Below are 22,050 nucleotides of genomic sequence, written 5' to 3'. Positions count from 1 at the left end.
TGCTTAATTCTAAAACTCTGGGCAAAACCGTCAATGAAAAAGATCTGGGTATATGGGTGGATGACAAACTCATATTCAGTGGCCAGTGTCAGACAGCTGCTACAAAGGCAAATAAAATAATGGGATGTATTAAAAGAGGCATAGATGCTCATGAGGAGAACATAATTTTACCTCTATACAAGTCACTAGTTCGACCACACTTAGAATACTGTGCACAGTTCTGGTCTCCGGTGTATAAGAAAGACATAGCTGAACTGGAGCGGGTGCAGAGAAGAGCGACCAAGGTTATTAGAGGACTGGGGGGTCTGCAATACCAAGATAGGTTATTACACTTGGGGCTATTTAGTTTGGAAAAACGAAGACTAAGGGGTGATCTTATTTTAATGTATAAATATATGAGGGGACAGTACAAAGATCTTTCTGATGATCTTTTTAATCATAGACCTGAGACAGGGACAAGGGGGCATCCTCTACGTCTGGAGGAAAAAAGGTTTAAGCATAATAACAGACGTGGATTCTTTACTGTAAGAGCAGTGAGACTATGGAACTCTCTGCCGTATGATGTTGTAATGAGTGATTCATTAATTAAATTTAAGAGGGGACTGGATGCCTTTCTGGAAAAGTATAATGTTACAGGTTATATACACTAGATTCCTTGATAAGGCGTTGATCCAGGGAACTAGTCTGATTGCCGTATGTGGAGTCGGGAAGGAATTTTTTTCCCCATGGTGGAGTTACTCTTTGTCACATGGGTTTTTTTTGCCTTCCTCTGGATCAACATGTTAGGGCATGTTAGGTTAGGCTATGGGTTGATCTAGATGGACTTACAGTCTTCCTTCAACCTTAATAACTATGTAACTATGTAACATTTGTGGTCTGCTGAAGGTCATTTTGCAGGGCTCTGGCAGTTCTCCTCCTGTTCCTCCTGGCACAAAGGCTGAGGTAGCGGTCCTGCTGCTGGGTTGTTGCCCTCCTACGGCTCCCTCCACGTCTACTGGTGTACTGGCCTGTCTCCTGGTAGCACCTCCAGCCTCTGGACACTACGCTGACAGACACAGCAATCCTTCTTGCCACAGTTCTCATTGATGTGCCATCCTGGATGAGCTGCGCTACCTGAGCCACTTGTGTGGGTTGTAGAGTCCTTCTCATGCTACCATGAGTGTGAAAGCACAACCAACATTCAAAAGTGACCAAAACATCAGCCCGAAAGCATTGGTACTGAGATGTGGTCTGTGGTCCCCACCTGCAGAACCACTGCTTTACTGAGTGTGTCTTGATAATTGCCAATAATTTCCATCTGTTGTCTATTCCATTTGCACAACAGCATATGAAATTGATTGTCAATCAGTGTTGCTTCCTAAGTGGACAGTTTGATTTTACAGAAGTTTGATTTACTTGGAGTTATATTCTGTTGTTTAAGTGTTCCCTTTATTTTTTTGAGCAGTGTATATTATCAAGTCTGACAAGGGACAACTAGAGAGAGACAGGGAGAGCCACCATTGAACACCACATTTCACATATCTAGGGTGTTGACCTCTGCGGATAGGCAGGACCAGCCTAGGTATCTATCTAGGGTCTCTCAGGCTTATATTGATGTCATCTGGGGCACTTTTTTCATCCAGTATTCCTGACCTATATGCATTATCTGTAAGTCTATTTTGTAAACTCCCTATTCTATCTCTGGGTGGATTCACACAATGGATTTGGGTCATCCGTATACATTATTTTATATAGATCTTTTACACAATGCAAAAGATCATCAGATAATCAGGTCTCCCACTGCTGAGAACTATCGCAGCCTATGCGCACTGAGCGCTCTAGTGTAGATCACTTGTAGTTGGTACACATCATTTGCTTTGGTCTGCCTCTGCACACGACCGCTGATTGGTAAAGGTTTGTTGATCAGTGGTTATTTCATGCCTCTGGTTGGTCCTGATACATTGTAGAAACAGAATCAGTATTGATATCCAGTCACTTATCGCTGATGTCTCATCTATTTAGAGGCACTTTCTCTGTTTTTTTTGTTTCCTAAATATAAACATCTTCCATACTTCTCTGCTGAACACAAACATGCACTACACCATTAGGATATAATTAGTTATTGTGCAACCAACCATTCAAAATATAAATTAATAATCCAGCACTCTGCCCTGCATTAACTATAATTAGCCACTTTTCCCTGCCCAATAAAAATATAAATTAATTAGCCACTATACTCTTTCCCTCAATCCATTACCAGTCACTCTCCCTTGTCATCAAGTCCCACTACTGTTCTCCTCCCATACCGCCAATTCATAATTAGATGCCCCCCAATTTATTATAACTACATGTCCTCTTTCCCACCCCTTCCACCCCCAATTCATAACATTTTCTTGTCCTCTCTCCCATCCCTCCCCTACAATTTATTAAAAAGAAAAGAACCCTTTCTCTAGACGATCCCATGCTGTTGGGCAGGAAGCCAAGAATAGTCTCTGTAGCTGCGCTGAGATTCTTTTTTACCAGCAATGGAGCTACAAGAATGCTCCTGGCCCGATGGCTGTATGCCGCCAATAGAGGTAAAAAAAACCACTATAATGACTACAATTTGGCCATGGGCCCCACTGGAGCCTCAGGACCCAGACGATATCCCAGATTGCTTTCATTGTAATCCACCCCTTCCTATTAGTTAGCTCAATTTTTTTTTACATAGTTATTACATAGTTATTAAGGTTGAAGGAAGACTTTAAGCCCATCTAGTTCAACCCATAGCCTAACCTAACATACCCTAACATGTTGATCCAGAGGAAGGCAAAAAAAAAACATGTGGCAAAGAGTAAGCTCCACCTTGGGGAAAAAAATTCCTTCCCGACTCCACATACGGCAATCAGACTAGTTCCGTGGATCAACGCCCTATCAAGGAATCTAGTGTACAGTGGGGCAAAAAAGTATTTAGTCAGTCAGCAATAGTGCAAGTTCCACCACTTAAAAAGATGAGAGGCGTCTGTTATTTACATCATAGGTAGACCTCAACTATGGGAGACAAACTGAGAAAAAAAAATCCAGAAAATCACATTGTCTGTTTTTTTATCATTTTATTTGCATATTATCGTGGAAAATAAGTATTTGGTCAGAAACAAAATTTCATCTCAATACTTTGTAATATATCCTTTGTTGGCAATGACAGAGGTCAAACGTTTTCTGTAAGTCTTCACAAGGTTGCCACACACTGTTGTTGGTATGTTGGCCCATTCCTCCATGCAGATCTCCTCTAGAGCAGTGATGTTTTTGGCTTTTCGCTTGGCAACACGGACTTTCAACTCCCTCCAAAGGTTTTCTATAGGGTTGAGATCTGGAGACTGGCTAGGCCACTCCAGGACCTTGAAATGCTTTTTACGAAGCCACTCCTTCATTGCCCTGGCGGTGTGCTTTGGATCATTGTCATGTTGAAAGACCCAGCCACGTTTCATCTTCAATGCCCTTGCTGATGGAAGGAGGTTTGCACTCAAAATCTCACGATACATGGCCCCATTCATTCTTTCATGTACCCGGATCAGTCGTCCGGGCCCCTTTGCAGAGAAACAGCCCCAAAGCATGATGTTTCCACCACCATGCTTTACAGTAGGTATGGTGTTTGATGGATGCAACTCAGTATTCTTTTTCCTCCAAACACGACAAGTTGTGTTTCTACCAAACAGTTCCAGTTTGGTTTCATCAGACCATAGGACATTCTCCCAAAACTCTTCTGGATCATCCAAATGCTCTCTAGCAAACTTCAGACGGGCCCGGACATGTACTGGCTTAAGCAGTGGGACACATCTGGCACTGCAGGATCTGAGTCCATGGTGGCGTAGTGTGTTACTTATGGTAGGCCTTGTTACATTGGTCCCAGCTCTCTGCAGTTCATTCACTAGGTCCCCCCGCGTGGTTCTGGGATTTTTGCTCACTGTTCTTGTGATTATTCTGACCCCACGGGGTGGGATTTTGCGTGGAGCCCCAGATCGAGGGAGATTATCAGTGGTCTTGAATGTCTTCCATTTTCTAATTATTGCTCCCATTGTTGATTTCTTCACTCCAAGCTGGTTGGCTATTGCAGATTCAGTCTTCCCAGCCTGGTGCAGGGCTACAATTTTGTTTCTGGTGTCCTTTGACAGCTCTTTGGTCTTCACCATAGTGGAGTTTGGAGTCAGACTGTTTGAAGGTGTGCACAGGTGTCTTTTTATACTGATAACAAGTTTAAACAGGTGCCATTACTACAGGTAATGAGTGGAGGAAAGAGGAGACTCTTAAAGAAGAAGTTACAGGTCTGTGAGAGCCAGAAATCTTGATTGTTTGTTTCTGACCAAATACTTATTTTCCACCATAATATGCAAATAAAATGATTAAAAAAAACAGACAATGTGATTTTCTGGATTTTTTTTTCTCAGTTTGTCTCCCATAGTTGAGGTCTACCTATGATGTAAATTACAGACGCCTCTCATCTTTTTAAGTGGTGGAACTTGCACTATTGCTGACTGACTAAATACTTTTTTGCCCCACTGTATATACCCTGTAACATTATTCTTTTCCAGAAAGGTATCCAGTCCCCTCTTACATTTTAGTAGGGAATCACTCATTACAACATCATACGGCAGAGAGTTCCATAGTCTCACTGCTCTTACAGTAAAGAATCCGCGTCTGTTATTATGCTTAAACCTTCTTTCCTCCAGACGTAGAGGATGCCCTCTTGTCCCTGTCACCGGTCTATGATTAAAAAGATCATCAGAAAGGTCTTTGTACTGTCCCCTCATATATTTATACATTAACATAAGATCACCCCTTAGCCTTCGTTTTTCCAAACTAAATAGCCCCAAGTGTAATAACCTATCTTGGTATTGCAGACCCCCCAGTCCTCTAATAACCTTGGTCGCTCTTCTCTGCACCTGCTCTAGTTCAGCTATGTCTTTCTTATACACCGGAGACCAGAACTGTGCACAGTATTCTAAGTGTGGTCGCACTAGTGACTTGTATAGAGGTAAAATTATGTTCTCCTCATGAGCATCTATGCCTCTTTTAATGCATCCCATTATTTTATTTACCTTTGTAGCAGCTGCCTGACACTGGCCACTGAATATGAGTTTGTCATCCACCCATACACCCAGGTCTTTTTCATTGATGGTTTTGCCCAGAGTTTTAGAATTAAGCACATAGTTATACATCTTATTACTTCTACCCAAGTGCATGACCTTACATTTATCCCCATTAAAGCTCATTTGCCATTTATCAGCCCAAGCTTCTAGTTTACATAAATCATCCTGTAATATAAAATTGTCCTCCCCTGTATTGATTACCCTGCAGAGTTTAGTGTCATCTGCAAATATTGAAATTCTACTCTGCCCCCTACAAGGTCATTAATAAATATGTTAAAAAGAAGAGGGCCCAATACTGACCCCTGTAGTACCCCACTGCTAACCGCGACCCAGTCCGAGTGTGCTCCATTAATAACCACCCTTTGTTTCCTATCCCTGAGCCAGCTCTCAACCCACTTACACATATTTTCCCCTATCCCCATTATTCTCATTTTATGTATCAACCTTTTGTGTGGCACCATATCAAAAGCTTTTGAAAAGTCCATATACACTACATCCACTGGGCTCCCTTGGTCCAGTCCGGAATTTACCTCTTCATAGAAGCTGATCAAATTAGTCTGACATGAACGGTCCCTAGTAAACCCGTGCTGATACTGGGTCATGAGGTTATTCCTCTTCAGATACTCCAGCATAGCATCCCTTAGAATGCCCTCCCGGATTTTACCCACAGTAGAGGTTAAGCTTACTGGCCTATAATTACCGAGTTCAGTTTTTGTCCCCTTTTTGAATATTGGCATCACATTTGCTATACGCCAGTCCTGTGGTACAGACCCTGTTATTATGGAGTCTTTAAAGATTAAAAATAATGGTCTATCAATGACTGTACTTAATTCCTGCAGTACTCGAGGGTGTATCTCATCCGGGCCTGGAGATTTGTCAATTTTAGTGATTTTTAGACGCCGCCGTACTTCCTGCTGGGTTAAGCAGGTGACATTTAATTGGGAATTTTTATCACTAGTCATTTTGTCTGCCATGGGATTTTCTTTTGTAAATACTGATGAAAAAAAGTCATTTAGCATATTGGCTTTTTCCTCATCCTCATCCACCATTTCACCCAGACTATTTTTAAGGGGGCCAACACTATCATTTTTTAATTTCTTACCATTTATGTAGTTAAAGAATATTTTGGGATTATTTTTACTCTCTCTGGCAATGAGTCTCTCTGTCTCAATTTTTGCTACCTTGATTTGCTTTTTACAGAATTTATTTAATTTTCTGTATTTAGTTAATGCCTCCTCACTACCTTCTTCCTTTAATTCTCTAAATGCTTTCTTTTTGTCACTTATTGCGCCCCTTACAGCTCTATTCAACCATATTGGTTTCCTCCTATTTCTAGTATGTTTATTCCCATACGGTATATACTGTGCACAGGTCCTATCCAGGATGCTAATAAACGTCTCCCATTTTCTTTGTGTATTTTTATGTCTCAGGATATCGTCCCAGTTAATTGCACCAAGATCTTCTCTCATCCATTGGAAATTTGCCCTCCTGAAGTTTAGTGTCCTTGTCACCCCTCTACTACACATCTTATTAAAGGATACATGAAAACTTATTATTTTGTGATCACTATTCCCCAAGTGACCCCCAACTCTTATATTTGATATGCGGTCTGGCCTGTTGGTTAATATTAGGTCTAGCAGTGCCCCCCTTCTTGTTGGGTCCTGAACCAGTTGTGAAAGGTAATTGTCTCTCATAGTTGTCAAAAACCGATTACCTTTGCTGGAACTGCAGGTTTCTGTTCCCCAATCTATTTCAGGGTAGTTGAAGTCCCCCATAATAATGACTTCTCCTTGAGTCGCAGCTTCATCTATTTGCTTTACGAGGATATTCTCATGTTGCTTCCATTATTTTTGGAGATTTATAGCAAACCCCTATCAGTAATTTATTATTTTTCCCCCTCCCCTTATCTCCACCCACAGGGACTCTACATTTTCATTAAATTCACCTATATTATCACGCAGGATGGGTTTTAAGGAAGACATACATATATATAGACACACCCCTCCCCCTCGCTTATCTGTACGGTCATTTCTGAACAGGCTATAGCCCTGCAAGTTAACAGCCCAGTCATGGCTCTCATCCAGCCATGTTTCAGATATCCCCACCATGTCATAATTATGCTCCAACAACATTAGTTCTAATTCGTCCATTTTGTTGGCGAGGCTTCTGGCATTAGTATACATGCACTTGATGTTCCTCTCTGTACCTCTATTCTTTCTTAAATTATTAACTGTTCTAACCCCACCTCCCATGCCACCGCCACCCCCAACTTCCTTATTTGTGCCCAGGTCTCTATCTGCGCTATCTTCCCCTCCTATAAATTGAATACCCTCCCCCCCAATCCCTAGTTTAAACACTCCTCCAACCTTCTAGCCATTTTCTCCCCCAGCACAGCTGCACCTTCCCCATTGAGGTGCAGCCCGTCCCTAGCGTAGAGCCTGTAGCCAACTGAGAAGTCGTTTCAGTTCTGCAGGAACCCAAACCCCTCCTTCCTACACCAATTCTTGAGCCACTTATTAACCTCCCGAATCTCCCGTTGCCTCTCTGGCGTGGCACGTGGTACAGGCAGTATTTCGGAAAATACCACGTTGGAGGTCCTTGCTTTCAGCTTGCAGCCTAATTCCCTGAAATCATCTTTAAGGACCTTCCACCTACCTCTAACTTTGTCATTTGTGCCAATGTGCACCATGACCGCTGGGTTCTCACCAGCCCCTCCCAGTAATCTGTCCACCCGATCAGCGATGTGTTGGACACGAGCGCCAGGTAGGCAGCACACCGTTCGACGATCCCTGTCTTTTTGACAGATTGCCCTATCTGTTCCCCTAATAATTGAGTCCCCCACTACCAGTACCTGTCTGGCCTGCCCTGCTCTCCTATTTCCCTCCTTACTGTAGCAGTCACTCCTCCGGCTTTCAGAGGACATGCCTGGCTGCAGCAGTGCTACCCCTGTACTGGCACCCCCCTCATCTGCCAACTTAGCAAACTTATTGGGGTGTGCCAGATCAGGACTAGCCTCCCTGGCACTCTTCCCTCTACCCCGCTTCCTAAATGTCACCCAGCTACCTACTTCACTGTCCTGCAGCTCCATCCTACCATCCCCCCCCTCATCTATCCCATTGAGCATCTGCTCAGTGAGCAGAAGACTCCTTTCCATGTTGTCAATGGATCTCAGTGTTGCCAGCTGCACATTTAGATCCAGAACCTGGGCTTCCAAATGCTCAACGTGCTCACATCTCGCACAGCAGTATGCACCCTCGACCGACTGATCAAGGATTGCATACATGTGGCAAGATGTGCACTGGATGGCATTAACAATAGTGGAGCACATTTCCTAATGGGGATTGCACCACACAGAAACGTTAAATAAAAAATAAATACAAAGTATTAATAAAAAACAGATAGCAATTCAGTAATTCCTCCCTTGGAAACTCCCTGAATCCAAAGTCACTGAATCACAAGTCACACTTACCGCCATTCACACTTACACTCAGGTCACACTCAGCTCGCTCACACTCGCTATGCTGAAGATTTATAATTTTTTTTTTTCTCTCTATTTCCCCTCAACAGCAATCCACCTTGCTGTTCAAATGCACTTCCAAAAAGGTTCAAATGCACTTCCAAAAAGCTTTGTACCAAAAATGTGCAGCACAATTTTAGGGCAATTTTTCCTGAATGGTGTTGCTCATTAGACAACACCTCTTTTCTGTGAGGTCACTCCCATTTGTCAAATAAGGTGTAAAAAGTGTCTAAAACACAATCAATATGTTCATAGTAATGAAAGACAGGTGTTTTTGGTGCAATAGTTGTGGCCTATGTTGTCTGTTAAATCTCCCTCACTGCGTAGACTAATAGAAAAGACTGTATTTAAGGTTTGATATTTGGACAGAACTCATCTTTTCCAGTTTTCCACAAGATGGAGACAAATTGGTGGTTATGGAAAATTAGCATGATCGTTGACCGTTGTCTCACTCTACATTTTGGTCCCCGGGGGTTTATATATAGTCATTTACAGTTATAGTCTTGTAGCTCTATATCTTACCATTCTTGTATGGTTCTTTATGGTCATATGTGAATCAACCAGGACACGTAGGGGAATAAATGCTTGGACAGGCCTTCATTTTCTTGCCGTACAAGTCAATAGTAGCCTGTTTTTCCAAGCTTTGCGGCTTTCATAGACTTCTCTCCGAGAATTACTGCTCTATTTATAGCGTGCTTATATCATATCCTTTTCTTCCACTGTTGGTTTATTCAGCGGTACTCGGGATTCTGGATGAAGTCGATGCAAGGTCACTCTGCTAACTCACCTCTGGTCATGGGGAATAATTTGATTTGTGCTCAGATTGAGAACTCAGGGTGAATTTTATATCAGCCACCATATTTAGCAGAAGCAGTCAAGCGACTTTCTAATGCAGGGAGGTTTATCAGTAAGGTCCGCCGGTGAGGATGTCATTGTGCCGACCTTTATTCTTATCACGGCTCTCTCACCTCTGCCCACTCATTCTTTCATTTTCCCATAGAGATTTATTAGTGTGTTTTGCCGAGGTGGTTATACGACTTGTTTTGCTCGGTGCTTTACATTTTATGTCGATAGTAATTATTACCTTCTTTATGATCCATAGGGAAAAGTCGAAGATGCTTTAAGAGCTTTTGAACTTCTGGTGACTAACTATCCCCAGAGTCCTAGAGCCCGATATGGGAAAGCCCAGGTATGTTACTCCAAAATGAATGTAATGTTTTACTGCTTTGTCTGTACAGTACTACCAGGTTATGGGTCTTCAGGGTAAGTAGTAGGTAATATCTCAGAAAGTCTTGTCCAGCCTTGTTTCCCTGGTGTGGTCTTGCAAATGACATGAAAATCTACCATGGTGTGACTAATGGTCCTAAGGTGAATGCTTACTGTTCAACATCATTTTGTTTTATAACACTTTACAATTATTTTCTAGTGTACAAGTCACACCAGCTGTACAATAGGGTGGAAACCAGGAGCGTAACTATAGTGGGGGTAGGGGTTACAGTTGCACCTGAGCCTTGTTTCTTTGGCCCATATAAGAAGATCATTACTATTACAGACCGATTATCTATAGCATCTTCACAGAGAAAGAGGAGAGGAACTCTAGTGTCAGCTACTGAAGGTGGGAATCCTAAAGGTAAATAACAACCCTTTAAAGGACATTGCCAAATTCATTAGGATAGGAAGTCAAACCTGACACTCCATTTGCAGGCTTTTGTTTCAGGATTTTTGCCCCTCATCAGTACAAATGAAGAGAACTGGTTGGGCTGGGTGAGAGGTCTTTAAAAGGGGTAAAGTTATCCTTGTGAAGAGCATCAAGTTGGCATAGGGAGACTTACAGGCCAAAGTGAGACTTATAGGCCACAATTCTCCTGGTAATTTTAATATGCATATCCTTTTCCTCTTCAGAGAGGAAAAATACTGGGGCTTTAGTGCCACCTACTTTGGATAGCAATCCTACAAGCCAATATCCACAATTAGGAGTCCTCTCACCAGTCTACCAGTTCTCTTGCTTTGCACATGTCTGCAAATGGAACTTCTGGTTTGGCTTCCTATCCTAAGTCATGAGACATGCACCCTTAAAGAGCATACAATCTCATATGCCTTTGCATATGGTCGATTTTTTACACGGACTAATGGTCCACATGGTAAAAATTACAGCATGCCCTATTCTAGTCCATGACTGGTTTTGTGTGTTGATTTGCATTGTGGACAGTGCTGGAGTTGTCTTTACATTGCATGCACCAATCTGGCTGTCTTATCAGACCAGAATTAGGCACCAATGTAAAAACAGCATCAGACTTGTCCGCAATACAGATGAGTATATGAAGGCAGGCATCTTCGCAATTTACGGATCGGACTGGCCCCCTTTTTTTTTTTTTAAATCAGATAAATTTTTATTGAATTTTTCAACATACAACAAAAGACAACACCCAACCAAACCCGCTCCACCTTGTTCTGGACCACATAGCAATTAGCAAGCATCTTATTATATTAATCAACATACTTAAGCTGAATACGGCAATCTGTACACTCATGTGGAAATAAAGATTATGAGAGATAAGTCCCAAGTCTCCAAGTTCTTAAGTTTCAACCGGAAACAGGATCCTAGGACATTATGGAAGCAGATTTTATATGCATCACTCCAAGGACCTTAATCAGACATATCTCACTGGACACAAGTAATCATATTACCCAGCACCTCCAAGTAAGGACCCATGTTTTACAGAATTTATGCAGGGCTTTCCTCTTTTTATATACTCCTTCTTCCAGACATAGCAGTAAATTCATTTTTTCCATAAATTCCCTAATGGCTCTTTTTTTTAAATACAGATATCTGAACTTGACGTTAGAGTCTTTCCAAGAGAACTCCATTAGTTAAAATATCTATGTATTTCCAAGTCAGGCTCCATGACTGACATATCTTGCTGGTTCTATGATTGATGTGTTATCTTCTGAAATTTGTAGGCATTTTAACCAATAAAATACTCTTGGAAGAATCCACTGTCTGTTGGAAGCATTCGCTCAGCAGCACAGGAATGAACAGCTTCCTCTATATGTCTACTTATCACTACAGGCCTATCAAAGAAGCACTTTAGTATATACTAATTGGACCATTTAAGGGGTAAAAGCGTTCTCTTAGCATTTACTATCAGCATGTAATGTATGGGGTATGTACATGTCCATCCATTATGTCTAATGTTTCATTTTCTTCTTTTGGCACGTGCTCACTGAATTGTGTGATTTGGGTAGGTGATATATTGTAGAATTGCCTAGTGTATAGTATAGTAAATGTATTTCATAAAAATGTTTCTGTATTGTTCCGGTATTGCCATCAGCCAGTCTGCATGCTATGTAGAGCCTCAGAAAGCCCTCCAATAATACATCTTTATGACTGATTGTGGAGGGAATCTCAGATGTGTGCTTCACTGGTCCCTCTGTAGCAAATCTAGAGAGAAGCGGCAATCATAAACCCACACTTACACAAGTCGCTGTAATTTTACTATGAAAAATACTGAAATGCCTGAACTAACACTGCAGGTGAGCTATACATAAATGTTCATTCACTGCTGTTGAGCATTTGCAGGCATTATTTGATCTTGCTTTTTTTTTTTTTATCAAGCAATAGAAATGAAAATCAGCTGTAATACGGCTTCACCAGATAGTAGAGATGAGCTGTTCATGCTGGCAACAAAGATGGATCCGTTGCTGTGATTAGAAATCAGTGCGTGGCGTACATGCTGGTGATTGCAGATGACAAAGGAAAAAACCGAGGGTAGTTTTCGGCACAACCAAAATGGATAAACAATGTAATGGCTAAGGGCATCTTAATACGCCAGAAACGCGTCAGGTGTTGAGGTTTTAACCTATAATGAACTTTTAACTTGATTCAATAAACTAACATTTTTTATCCGAAAACTGCCCAAGTTTTTTTCTCTATCATCAGGAGGGACTATGGTTGCCTGTGTAAAAGCAAAAGCAGAAAAAGCCGCAATCATTTTGCAGTGAATCTAGATACCGAGACAACGTCATAGCCTAGTCATAGAGATAAGGAGAGAAAGCCATAAAACACTGAAAAAACTGTACAGATAGTGTGTGACAGCAAAGCAATGAAGAACAGTTAGCAAGTCAGTCTGACATTACTATGTCTGAGTTTCCATTGACAGGGTTTAGATGCACTCCTAGAAGACCTCAGAGTGTCTTACACATCTTGTCAGAGCAACTAGACACTTTGCTGTACTTTAAATTTTCTGCAAATTAATTTACAGCAAATAATTTTTTTTTTTGCCAAAAATTGTTGAATTTCAAAAGATTTACTTGTCTTTACCAGATAGATGTTATGGTTTATGCAATGAAAATGTACACAATTTTCAAATTACTTTCATTATTAATGCCTTGCACATTTTAAGATTTCCAGGAGGATAAAGATTTGTTCTGGTCATGTGATGGTCACTCAGATGAACAGCTCCGATAAGTTTACCCTTACTTTTTAGAAGCCATGCACATGTGTGCCCATCACATGACCTGAATCGATTCCTTTTCCTTGGGAGTAATCAATAAAAGTTCCTATTGCAAACAGAGATCTTGAAAGTCATTTATTAAAGGTTTGAAAAATTTGATAATTTTATATCCTGCATTGGTTTCCCATTAATTACTGACTTAGTATCTCTTTAATGGGAATCTGTCACCAGGTTTTTGTTTCCTAATCTCTGCACCATAATGAAAAGACAGAGACACCCTGAGTTCAATGATGTGTCACTTACTGGGCTGTTTGCTGTATTCTTTATAAAATCACTGCTTATCAGCAGGAGATCATCACTACAGTCATCTGCTGCCTTGTAGTCAAACATATTTATGAGCTCTGTATAACCTCACACCCACCACTGATTGGCAGCTTTCTGCCTATGCACAGTGTACACCAAAAGCTGTCAATTAATAGTGTTAGTGGGGTTGTACAGAGCTCAGCATTCAAAGAACTAATAGGTCTGCAGCAGAGAAATTAGTGATTTTATCAAATCTGTAGCAAGTAGCCCAGTAGGTGATAAATCATCTTATGATACATCTAAGAGACTCTGCCCCTATATCATGCTTCTTCACATCGGGTAGCATAAACCTGGTGACAGATTTCCTTTTAGAATTCTGGAAACCAATGTTTCTTTCACGTGAAAAGACCAATATTGTGCGGAGAAAAAAACAGGATTCCAATAGACTCCAACACAAGTCAGTGGGCTCAGTCCATTTGGATGTAAGGTTCATAGAAACTTCTCTTTAACTGCTTCCATCCATAACTTTTCCTTCAGTCTGAAGATGAGCTCGCTGAGAAGAAGAGGAGCAATGAGATTCTGTTGCTTGCTATTGGCACTTATGAAGAAGTGACTGGATTGCCCAATGTTCCTACAGATCTTGTGAAAATTGCACTTAGGAGAAGAGCTAATCGCCAGCAATTTCTTGGTAAGATGGCTTTAAAAATCCCTGGAAAAAGAAATTACACCGGATGTTTTTCAAAAATGTGGTTAATATTTTCAAGGCTGGTTATGATGTGAATTAGTATGTGCTACCAGACCTTTCGCTGTGATTGAACCACCGGGCATGCAGCGATACGGTTATTGCAAGTCAGCAACCCATGTTAAAATTATTTGCAGACCACAAAAATCGGCACAAAAATGGCAAAGTCTTCAGCAGAGATAAGGGAGGTTGGAGAGTGCAGAAGGGAGTTAAAAGTTTTGATTAACTGTTTGGGGTTGTATGCTAAGGAAGATATGAGGTATGATATGTGAAGTAAGCGTGCTTAGCAGGCTGATTTGAATGCGAGTGTTGCTTGTTTGAATGCAGTGAAGTCATCCTGCGAATGTGTTTTCTTCCAATGCCGCTCCGCAACCCTGGACAGTTGCCGAAGCTTTTTAGTGAGGCTATTGTGCCAGGGTTGTCTATTGATTCGTGGCACTGTAGAAAGTATTGGCAGTGTCTGTGTCGTGGTGTGAAGATATGGATGTCAGTGGTAGAATAGAGTCGGAGAGTGCGTGAGTGTCTAGATGTGCAAGGTTTCTGCGGGGATGTGCTTGTTGCTGGACATGCGTGGGAGGTGAGGAGAACAATGATGAGAACATGAGTAGATGGTGGTCAGAAAGGAGGAGAGGGGAGGTTGTGAAGTTAGATAGGGAGCAGAGTGGGGTCACCTCTACCCTCCCTCGGGTGAAGGGAGGATAGAGGTGAGATAAGTTTGCAGGTGCAGTTGGTAGAAAGGAGAAGACCAACTCCTCCACCATGTCTGTTGCCAGGGCGATGAGTGTGGGTGATGTGGAGGCCGTCATAACACAGCACAGCAGGGGAGGCAGTGTCGGAGGATGTTAACCATGTTTCTGTGAGGCCCAGGAAGGAAAAATTGTGAGACTAATCACAGTGCAGCTTTCATTTCACAAACTGATCTGGTAAACTGAAAGCTGCTCTGATTGGTTGCCGTGGATATCAAAGACAGTTCTCTCTTTGGACACTTTTAATAAATCTGCCCCAATGTTCCTTCTTTTCTAATGACTTTTTGCAGAATTTTAAATGCTGTATAAGTTTAAAGGGAACCTCTTGTGAAAAAATGCTATTAACCTGCTGATATGGGGTTAATCTATAGGTTAATAGCGTTCTGAAGTTGTGCGTCTGTCGCAGTTGAAGCCCGTTTGCCAGGAGGACATTAACTTTATTCCACTCGGTAGCCTAAGACTTTCAGTCATAGAGGCGCGGCCAGCGAGTCTTCAGTTACCACTCAGTGCATAGTGATCAACTACTGTAACCATGTATCGGCACTGACTGACAGCCGGCTCAGCAGTGCATCAGAACAAAGTGAGATGCAGCCCGTGCAAGGGCACCATTACAGCCGCTGCTCATTATATACTGAGCAGTGACTGAAGCTGCACCTCTATGACTGAAAGCCTGAGGCTGCTCGGAGGAATAACGCTCATTTCCTCCCAGCAGCGGACCTTTCAGTTTGGTGGCTGCACAGCTTCAGAACGCTATTAATCTGCAGATTAAACCCACAGGTTCCCTTTAAAGGGAACTTTTCATGTGAAAAAATGCTATTAACCTGCAGAAATTGTGTTAATCTGCATGTCAATTGCATTCTGACCCTGCCCGGTGCCGTCACTTAAACCTTCGCTCCCGGGATTAAATAAACTTTATTCTTCCCTATAGCTTTCGGGTTTCAGTCATGAAGGCGTCACTGGTGCAGGTTCGGTCACTGCTCTGTGCATAGAGTGTGGCGGCCATAGCAGTGTCCCCCGCACTTACTGACATCCGCCTCAGCCACCTTTCAGTGCCGGAGGCGCGGTCACAGCCACCACTCTCTATACACAAAGCGGTAGGTGAAAACGCGCCGACACGGCTCCGTGCCGCAAGCCTAAAGGTAGTGGGGGAAAGTAAAGTTAATTTCCTCCCAGCAGTGGGGTCTAAGTGTCAGTGAACCTGCAGATTAACAGCATTTTTTTCACATAACATGACATCTGGAGCAAATCACATTTGATCTGAATCTGATTGCTTTGTTCTGACATCAGGTATTATGTACATGCATGTCAGTAGAGATTCTCCGTTGACATGAATTGTACAGATATTAGTTGCTGGTCCTCATAGATAATTAGTGACTCAGAAACAATTGGAGTTAGGTATGATTGCTTTAGTCCTGTGTACTTACAGTGGCAGCGAGGGGGACACTTAAAAGCCCATGAAAACGTTCAGATCCTTACTGATTGAGAATTAGAAATCATTGGGGAGAAGTGTGAAGTTCTGAACTCTGTAATTACCAAGTAACATAGCCTGGAAATAAAGGTGTTTCGACTGTGCGATGACATGACGGGTGGCACAGGCTGATTACTTAGTGGACTCGGCGGTCCTTCCCTGGATACATTAATAATACAGAACAGTAATGAAAATGACAAACTTTCCGGAACAAAACATTTCCATTATCACCTGTAGTCATTCTCATTTAAGCAACAGAAAAAAATATGCTATTAGGAGACTAACAATGCAATCCTGTTGTGCCGCAGTGAAACAGCACTGGAATGAATAAATGGTACTTATAGTTTAATTTCTAACCACACACTTTACCAACAAGTCAGCCTTTTACTGGTTTGCTTCAAAAGTAACTACACTTTGAATTTTATGTTAGAAATCATCTGTTGGTGAAGATAAGAAACTTTGTTATATTTCTTATTAAAAAAAAATACTTCTATCCCACTTATTACACTTCTCTCCTGCACTCATCATGCACTCTAAATAATTGCTCAAATCTGTCTACAGATCTGTCTTCAGTGAGGGATAAAATCACAAGGGCTACATATAGGAGGTGAAGCTGGAGAGAGAAAGAGCCAGAGTACATATAAGAAGAAATTGATGTAGCTTTATTGACTAGAGCCTACAAAAGAAAAATCGTTAATTAATGCAAGTCATAGAAGGGCCTCAAATCGTGTCATTCCTCATATTTACACATGACAGCTGATTCTGAAAAATTACCAGAAAGTGCAATTACACCCGAAAGAGGACCTCTCACCAAATTTTTCATGTTGAACTGGACACACAATATCATAAAACTTTTTGGTAGTGATGAGCGAGTGTACTTGTTGTTCAGGTGACCTCCGAGTATTTGTTATTGTTCGGAGATCACCCGAGCAACAAGTACACTCACTCATCACTACTTTTTATTTATTTATTTTTTTACAATTTCTCTTCTCCGTTACAGAGATATCAGCACTCAGAGTATTTGGCACCTAATGTATTATCTTTAGTTAGGTCCAAGTGGGTGTTCAGATAACAACTCATACAGGGAGTGGATGAAAAATTCAGAAGTGGTGACGTGTTCCTATTATACTTTTCCCTCTTTCTCTTCCACTCCTGGTTTTGGCTTTCAAATACTGATGTAACATACTGACCAAATGCTGAACATGTGAACGTGGCCTTAAAGAGATTTTCTGGCCACTGAATTTTATTGTTGGGCAGACACATATTAATTTAAAATAATAAATGAAATTATACTCACTCTCAATTATCACTTGAGTACACGTTTTACTGAAGCAGCTTCACCTGGCAAAACTCGGTGGCTGCGGCGACATCTAAAAGATGCCATGTACACGTCACCTTAGCTATGTAGATGTTCAGAGCCCTCCTACCCCAAATCCTCATAATTAATTGAATAGTAGAACAATTGTCTTCAAATGCATGCAAATGTTTGCACTTGTAAAACATTGATAGGACATTGGTCTTGTTCCTACGAAACCTTTTTTTTGAGGACACTTTCCTTTATATAAGCCATTGAACTGCTTTTATTTCATGAGGAAACTAATTTTATATATTAACTTTTTGGCTTTGTTTATACACCCTAGGCCGCATGCGAGGATCTATACTTACTCTCCAGAAGTTAGTACAGCTGTACCCTGAAGATACATCACTCAAGAATGAGCTTGGTGTCGGCTACCTTCTGCTAGGAGATAATGAGAAAGCCAAAGAAGTGTATGAAGAGGTAAATCGAGTACATTAAACCTAGTTTTGCAAGTGTTTTCCTCTATTTGCTTTTATATGTTTAGAATTTTGATATAGATTTTTCATAAATAGAGTTGAGTAAAAAGATTTACAGGACTCTAGTCCAGGAGCCACAATGGTAATCTTTGGCTGCCTAACCAGAGCGTGCAGACCTCCTACCTCCCTGAGGCATCCTTGGCACCTCTTCTGATTAGTAGGTAATTTTGCCTTCATTACTCTGCAACGCTAGGAACACATGACATCCACGGCCTACTAATCAGGAGAGGCACCAGGGATGTTTGAGTTAGGAGGGGCTTTGCAGGGCTATGGTCCAGTATTGAAGTTCTACAACCTTTATTTCCAATTTCAGAATTCCAAAATTTGTATTGTAACATAGTAACATAGTTAGCAAGGCCGAAAAAAGACATGTGTCCATCCAGTTCAGCCAGTATTCCATCAGAATAAATCCCGAGATCTACGCCTTTCTAAAGAACCTAATAACTGTAAGATACAATATTGTTACGCTCCAGGAAAACATCCAGGCCTCTCTTGAATCCCACGACTGAGCTCGCCATCACCACCTCCTCAGGCAAGCAATTCCAGATTCTCACTGCCCTGACAGTAAAGAATCCTCTTCTATGTTGGTGGAAAAACCTTCTCTCCTCTAGACACAGAGAATCCCCCCTTGTGACTGTCACCTTCCTTGGTATAAACAGATCCTCAGAGAGATATTTGTATTGTCCCCTTATATACTTATACATGGTTATTAGATCGTCCTTCGGTCATCTATTTTCTAGACTAAATAATCCTAATTTTGCTAATCTCTCTGGGTCTTGTAGTTCCCCCATCCCATTTATTAATTTTGTTGCCCTCCTTTGTACTCGCTGTAGTTCCATTATATACTTCCTGATCACTGGTGCCCAAAACTGTACACAGTACTCCATGTGCGGTCTAACCAGGTATTTGTACAGAGGCAGTATAATGCTCTCATCATGTGTATCCAGACCTCTTTTAATGCAGAGTATATCTTTACTCTGATTTTTAGATTAACCATTTACACTATGCTCATCAAGAGTTTTAAAGCTATAACCCTGATGGCTTGATGTTAGAATAGTCTATCCATATATGAGTTTTGGGCTCCACACTTTTTTACCTCCAGTAACTTCCATAAGGAGCAAGTTGAGGTTTTTTGAGAGTGTTACCCAACAGTCTCCTCCATGTGGCTGTGTGCAATCAGGGTGCTCTTCACTCTAGGAAGCCCCATGTTCTGCTATTGACAGATTTCTGTCTTTGGTATCTGTTTATCTGCATCAGAGCTCTATCAACTATATTTTTCCTGACAGAATGAAAAATACGACAACAAAACCCAATAAAACCAACATATCTCAATGGGAACCATTGGATGCTGGTGGTCCACATTACCCGAAGGATCCAGCTATGCATTATGGTTCCTAAAACAAACTACCGTACTTTGCGACCTCATATAAGAAGGCTTCTTTTGAAAGGTTTTTTTTTTCTTATTCAGGGATGCTAAGGGGAAAGTCTTCTTTTCTTGTTTCAGGTTTTATCATTGGAACCTACTAATGGTTTTGCCAAAGTACATTACGGATTTATCCTCAAAGCAGAAAATAAAATTGTTGAAAGCATTCCTTATTTAAAGGTAAGGAGCAAAATTGCTTTTAAAAAAGTTTATTTCACACATCTTTGCATATTTAGTCATGCCTCTCTGTAATTTAATGTATTCACTACACACATTGGATGCCACCAGCTTCATTTTTAACGAACAGCAACTTTCGTGCAGATTGTCAACACGCAAAGAAATACTGACTTTACAGAGCTCTAGAGTATTGATGAAGATCCAAGTATATTGGTGGACATTCATGATTGTATTTGCATCTATTTTTCATACATACTACTCCAGAATAATGTCTACTGTGTTTTGTAACATATTTATTAGTAATTTGGGCTACAATTTAAAGCCATTTGAATCATGCGTTTCAGTTTTCCCCCAAAAAAATAAGTGGACATGGCTTTCTGTTTGGCTATTATTTAGAAACATGTGTTAAATGTAAAACCTTTTTAAAAGTCTAGAAACAATTTAGAAAATTAGAAAAAAGTAAAATCTTTACTTTGCACTGGCCATGATTTAGAAAAAGTGATGAAGTTTTCACCAGTGTGAAAGTCGATCTTGTGTCAAAAATGAAGAAATATGTCTCAATATTTGTCTATAAAGTAGACAAGCTTTACCTTCGAAATTGGATAAAATGGTTCCAGTTTTAAAAAAATGTTGCCCAAAGTTTTAGTATCCTGGCTAGGAACAGACCCAAGAATGTACGGTATATTGAATTTTATTGTTTGCTTCCAATAGTTGTTGTTTTTTTTTTACCAAATACTCAAGTTTGGTTAACAACTAATCTTGAACAACCCAGCAACCAATTATTGACATGATAAAGTTAAGCAACCAGAAAATAATTGTTCTTAAGTTGGTAAAAAAGCTCACATTGGGTGACATTAAAAAGAGAGTAATTAAAGCAAGAAATAGAATTCTACAACTGATCAAACAAGATGTACTATTATAAACTGAAATGGATATTCCAGTTAATCCAGGATAGGTGTTAGCTACTAGTTCACCAGAACGGGGACTCCATTCGAGTGGAGCTGTGGTCGAGCATGTGCACTGCTGCTCCATTCAATTTCATGGGACTGCTGCAGATAGACTATTGCGGTAGTTAGTTATTTCTGGCATCCCCATAGAGATTGAATGGAGGTATATTCACAATGGCTGTTAAAGGGAATCTGTCAGCATAAAATGACTGTTCAAACCATGCACAGGCTTTCAGTGCACTCTTGATGTGACAAAACCATAAAATACGGACAAATGGATGGCATAGAGATGAAAATCGAGTTTTCTGTGTGACAATTTGACAATTTTTTCATACACTCATATGACCCTGACATAAATTTGGCAATTCTATACAGGTTATGCTGTTCTTCTTCTTGGTGATTCAGAGCGCACAGGTACAGGGACTTTACAACAGGGTAACAGGAAACTCACTGATACTAACGTTGCTAAGGCACCTCTTTTGGGGAAGGTGCCTTAAATACCTAATGTCTCCAAGCCATTGGCTGGGGACATTTTCAGAAGTTCACACGTGGCCTCTTTAAGAAGCAGCCCTTTTAAGAATCAGGGAGACCGCGCCCTAAGCATTCTGCTAGGAAGTCTGCATGCCTTTTCGCAGGCCCTGGGAGGAGACAGCGATAGCAGGGACTGGAGCACCATGGACAGGTGAGTGAGCATGCCAGCGTCAATGCTGAGAGCAGGAAGGGGACTCACTCAGGGGCGCTGGTGCTGTCCTAACATTAGGCTGCGTGCTGTTGTTTCAATACAATGAGTGATTTATTACCAAGAGATTATCACTGCCAGACTAGCTCCCTCGTGCATCCTGGTCCAGCTGTGCCCCCAGCACTAATAAGCAGCTTACTGTCAATAGACAATGTACACAGAGAGCTGCTTATCAGGAGTGTGGGCTGGGTCAGCTTTCTGAGCTTTGCTACTGTACATGCTACATCTAAAAACTCTGATTGCATAAGGGCCGCACCCAGTAATCTAAGTGGTACATTGCTAGAATCAGGGTCTCTTTTCCTACATTATGCTGCTCACAGATGAGGCAGCAAAAACCTGCTGACAGATTCCCTTAACCCCTTAGTGACGGAGCCAAATTTTTGGAATCTGACCAGTGTCACTTTAAGTGGTAATAACCATGGAACACTTCAACAAATCCCAGTGATTTTGAGATTGTTTTTTCGTGACACATTATACTTTATGATATTGTTAAATTTAGGTTGATATGTTTTGTGCTTACTAATAAAAAATATCAGAAATTTGAGAAAAATGTTAAAAAAAATGATTATCCCTCTAATCCAGATTGTCATACTATA

The 22,050-nt window shown here is 41.1% G+C and overlaps 1 protein-coding gene across 6 annotated transcripts in view; it reads left to right on the top strand.

Annotated features, from left to right (window-relative positions):
* The window catches only part of ASPH (aspartate beta-hydroxylase), a 221,653-nt gene that overhangs the window by 169,592 nt on the left and 30,011 nt on the right, over positions 1-22,050 (top strand). For all 6 annotated transcript variants that reach the window (XM_077270552.1, XM_077270548.1, XM_077270549.1 and 3 more), the window contains 4 exons: positions 9,725-9,811; positions 13,917-14,067; positions 17,976-18,112; positions 19,673-19,771. In XM_077270552.1, the coding sequence (XP_077126667.1) occupies positions 9,725-9,811; positions 13,917-14,067; positions 17,976-18,112; positions 19,673-19,771 (474 nt within the window). The remainder of the gene's footprint in view (positions 1-9,724; positions 9,812-13,916; positions 14,068-17,975; positions 18,113-19,672; positions 19,772-22,050) is intronic.

Source organism: Ranitomeya variabilis, chromosome 6 (assembly GCF_051348905.1).
Source record: "Ranitomeya variabilis isolate aRanVar5 chromosome 6, aRanVar5.hap1, whole genome shotgun sequence".
Lineage (NCBI taxonomy): Eukaryota > Metazoa > Chordata > Amphibia > Anura > Dendrobatidae > Ranitomeya > Ranitomeya variabilis.
This window is presented reverse-complemented; position numbering and strand designations above follow the sequence as displayed.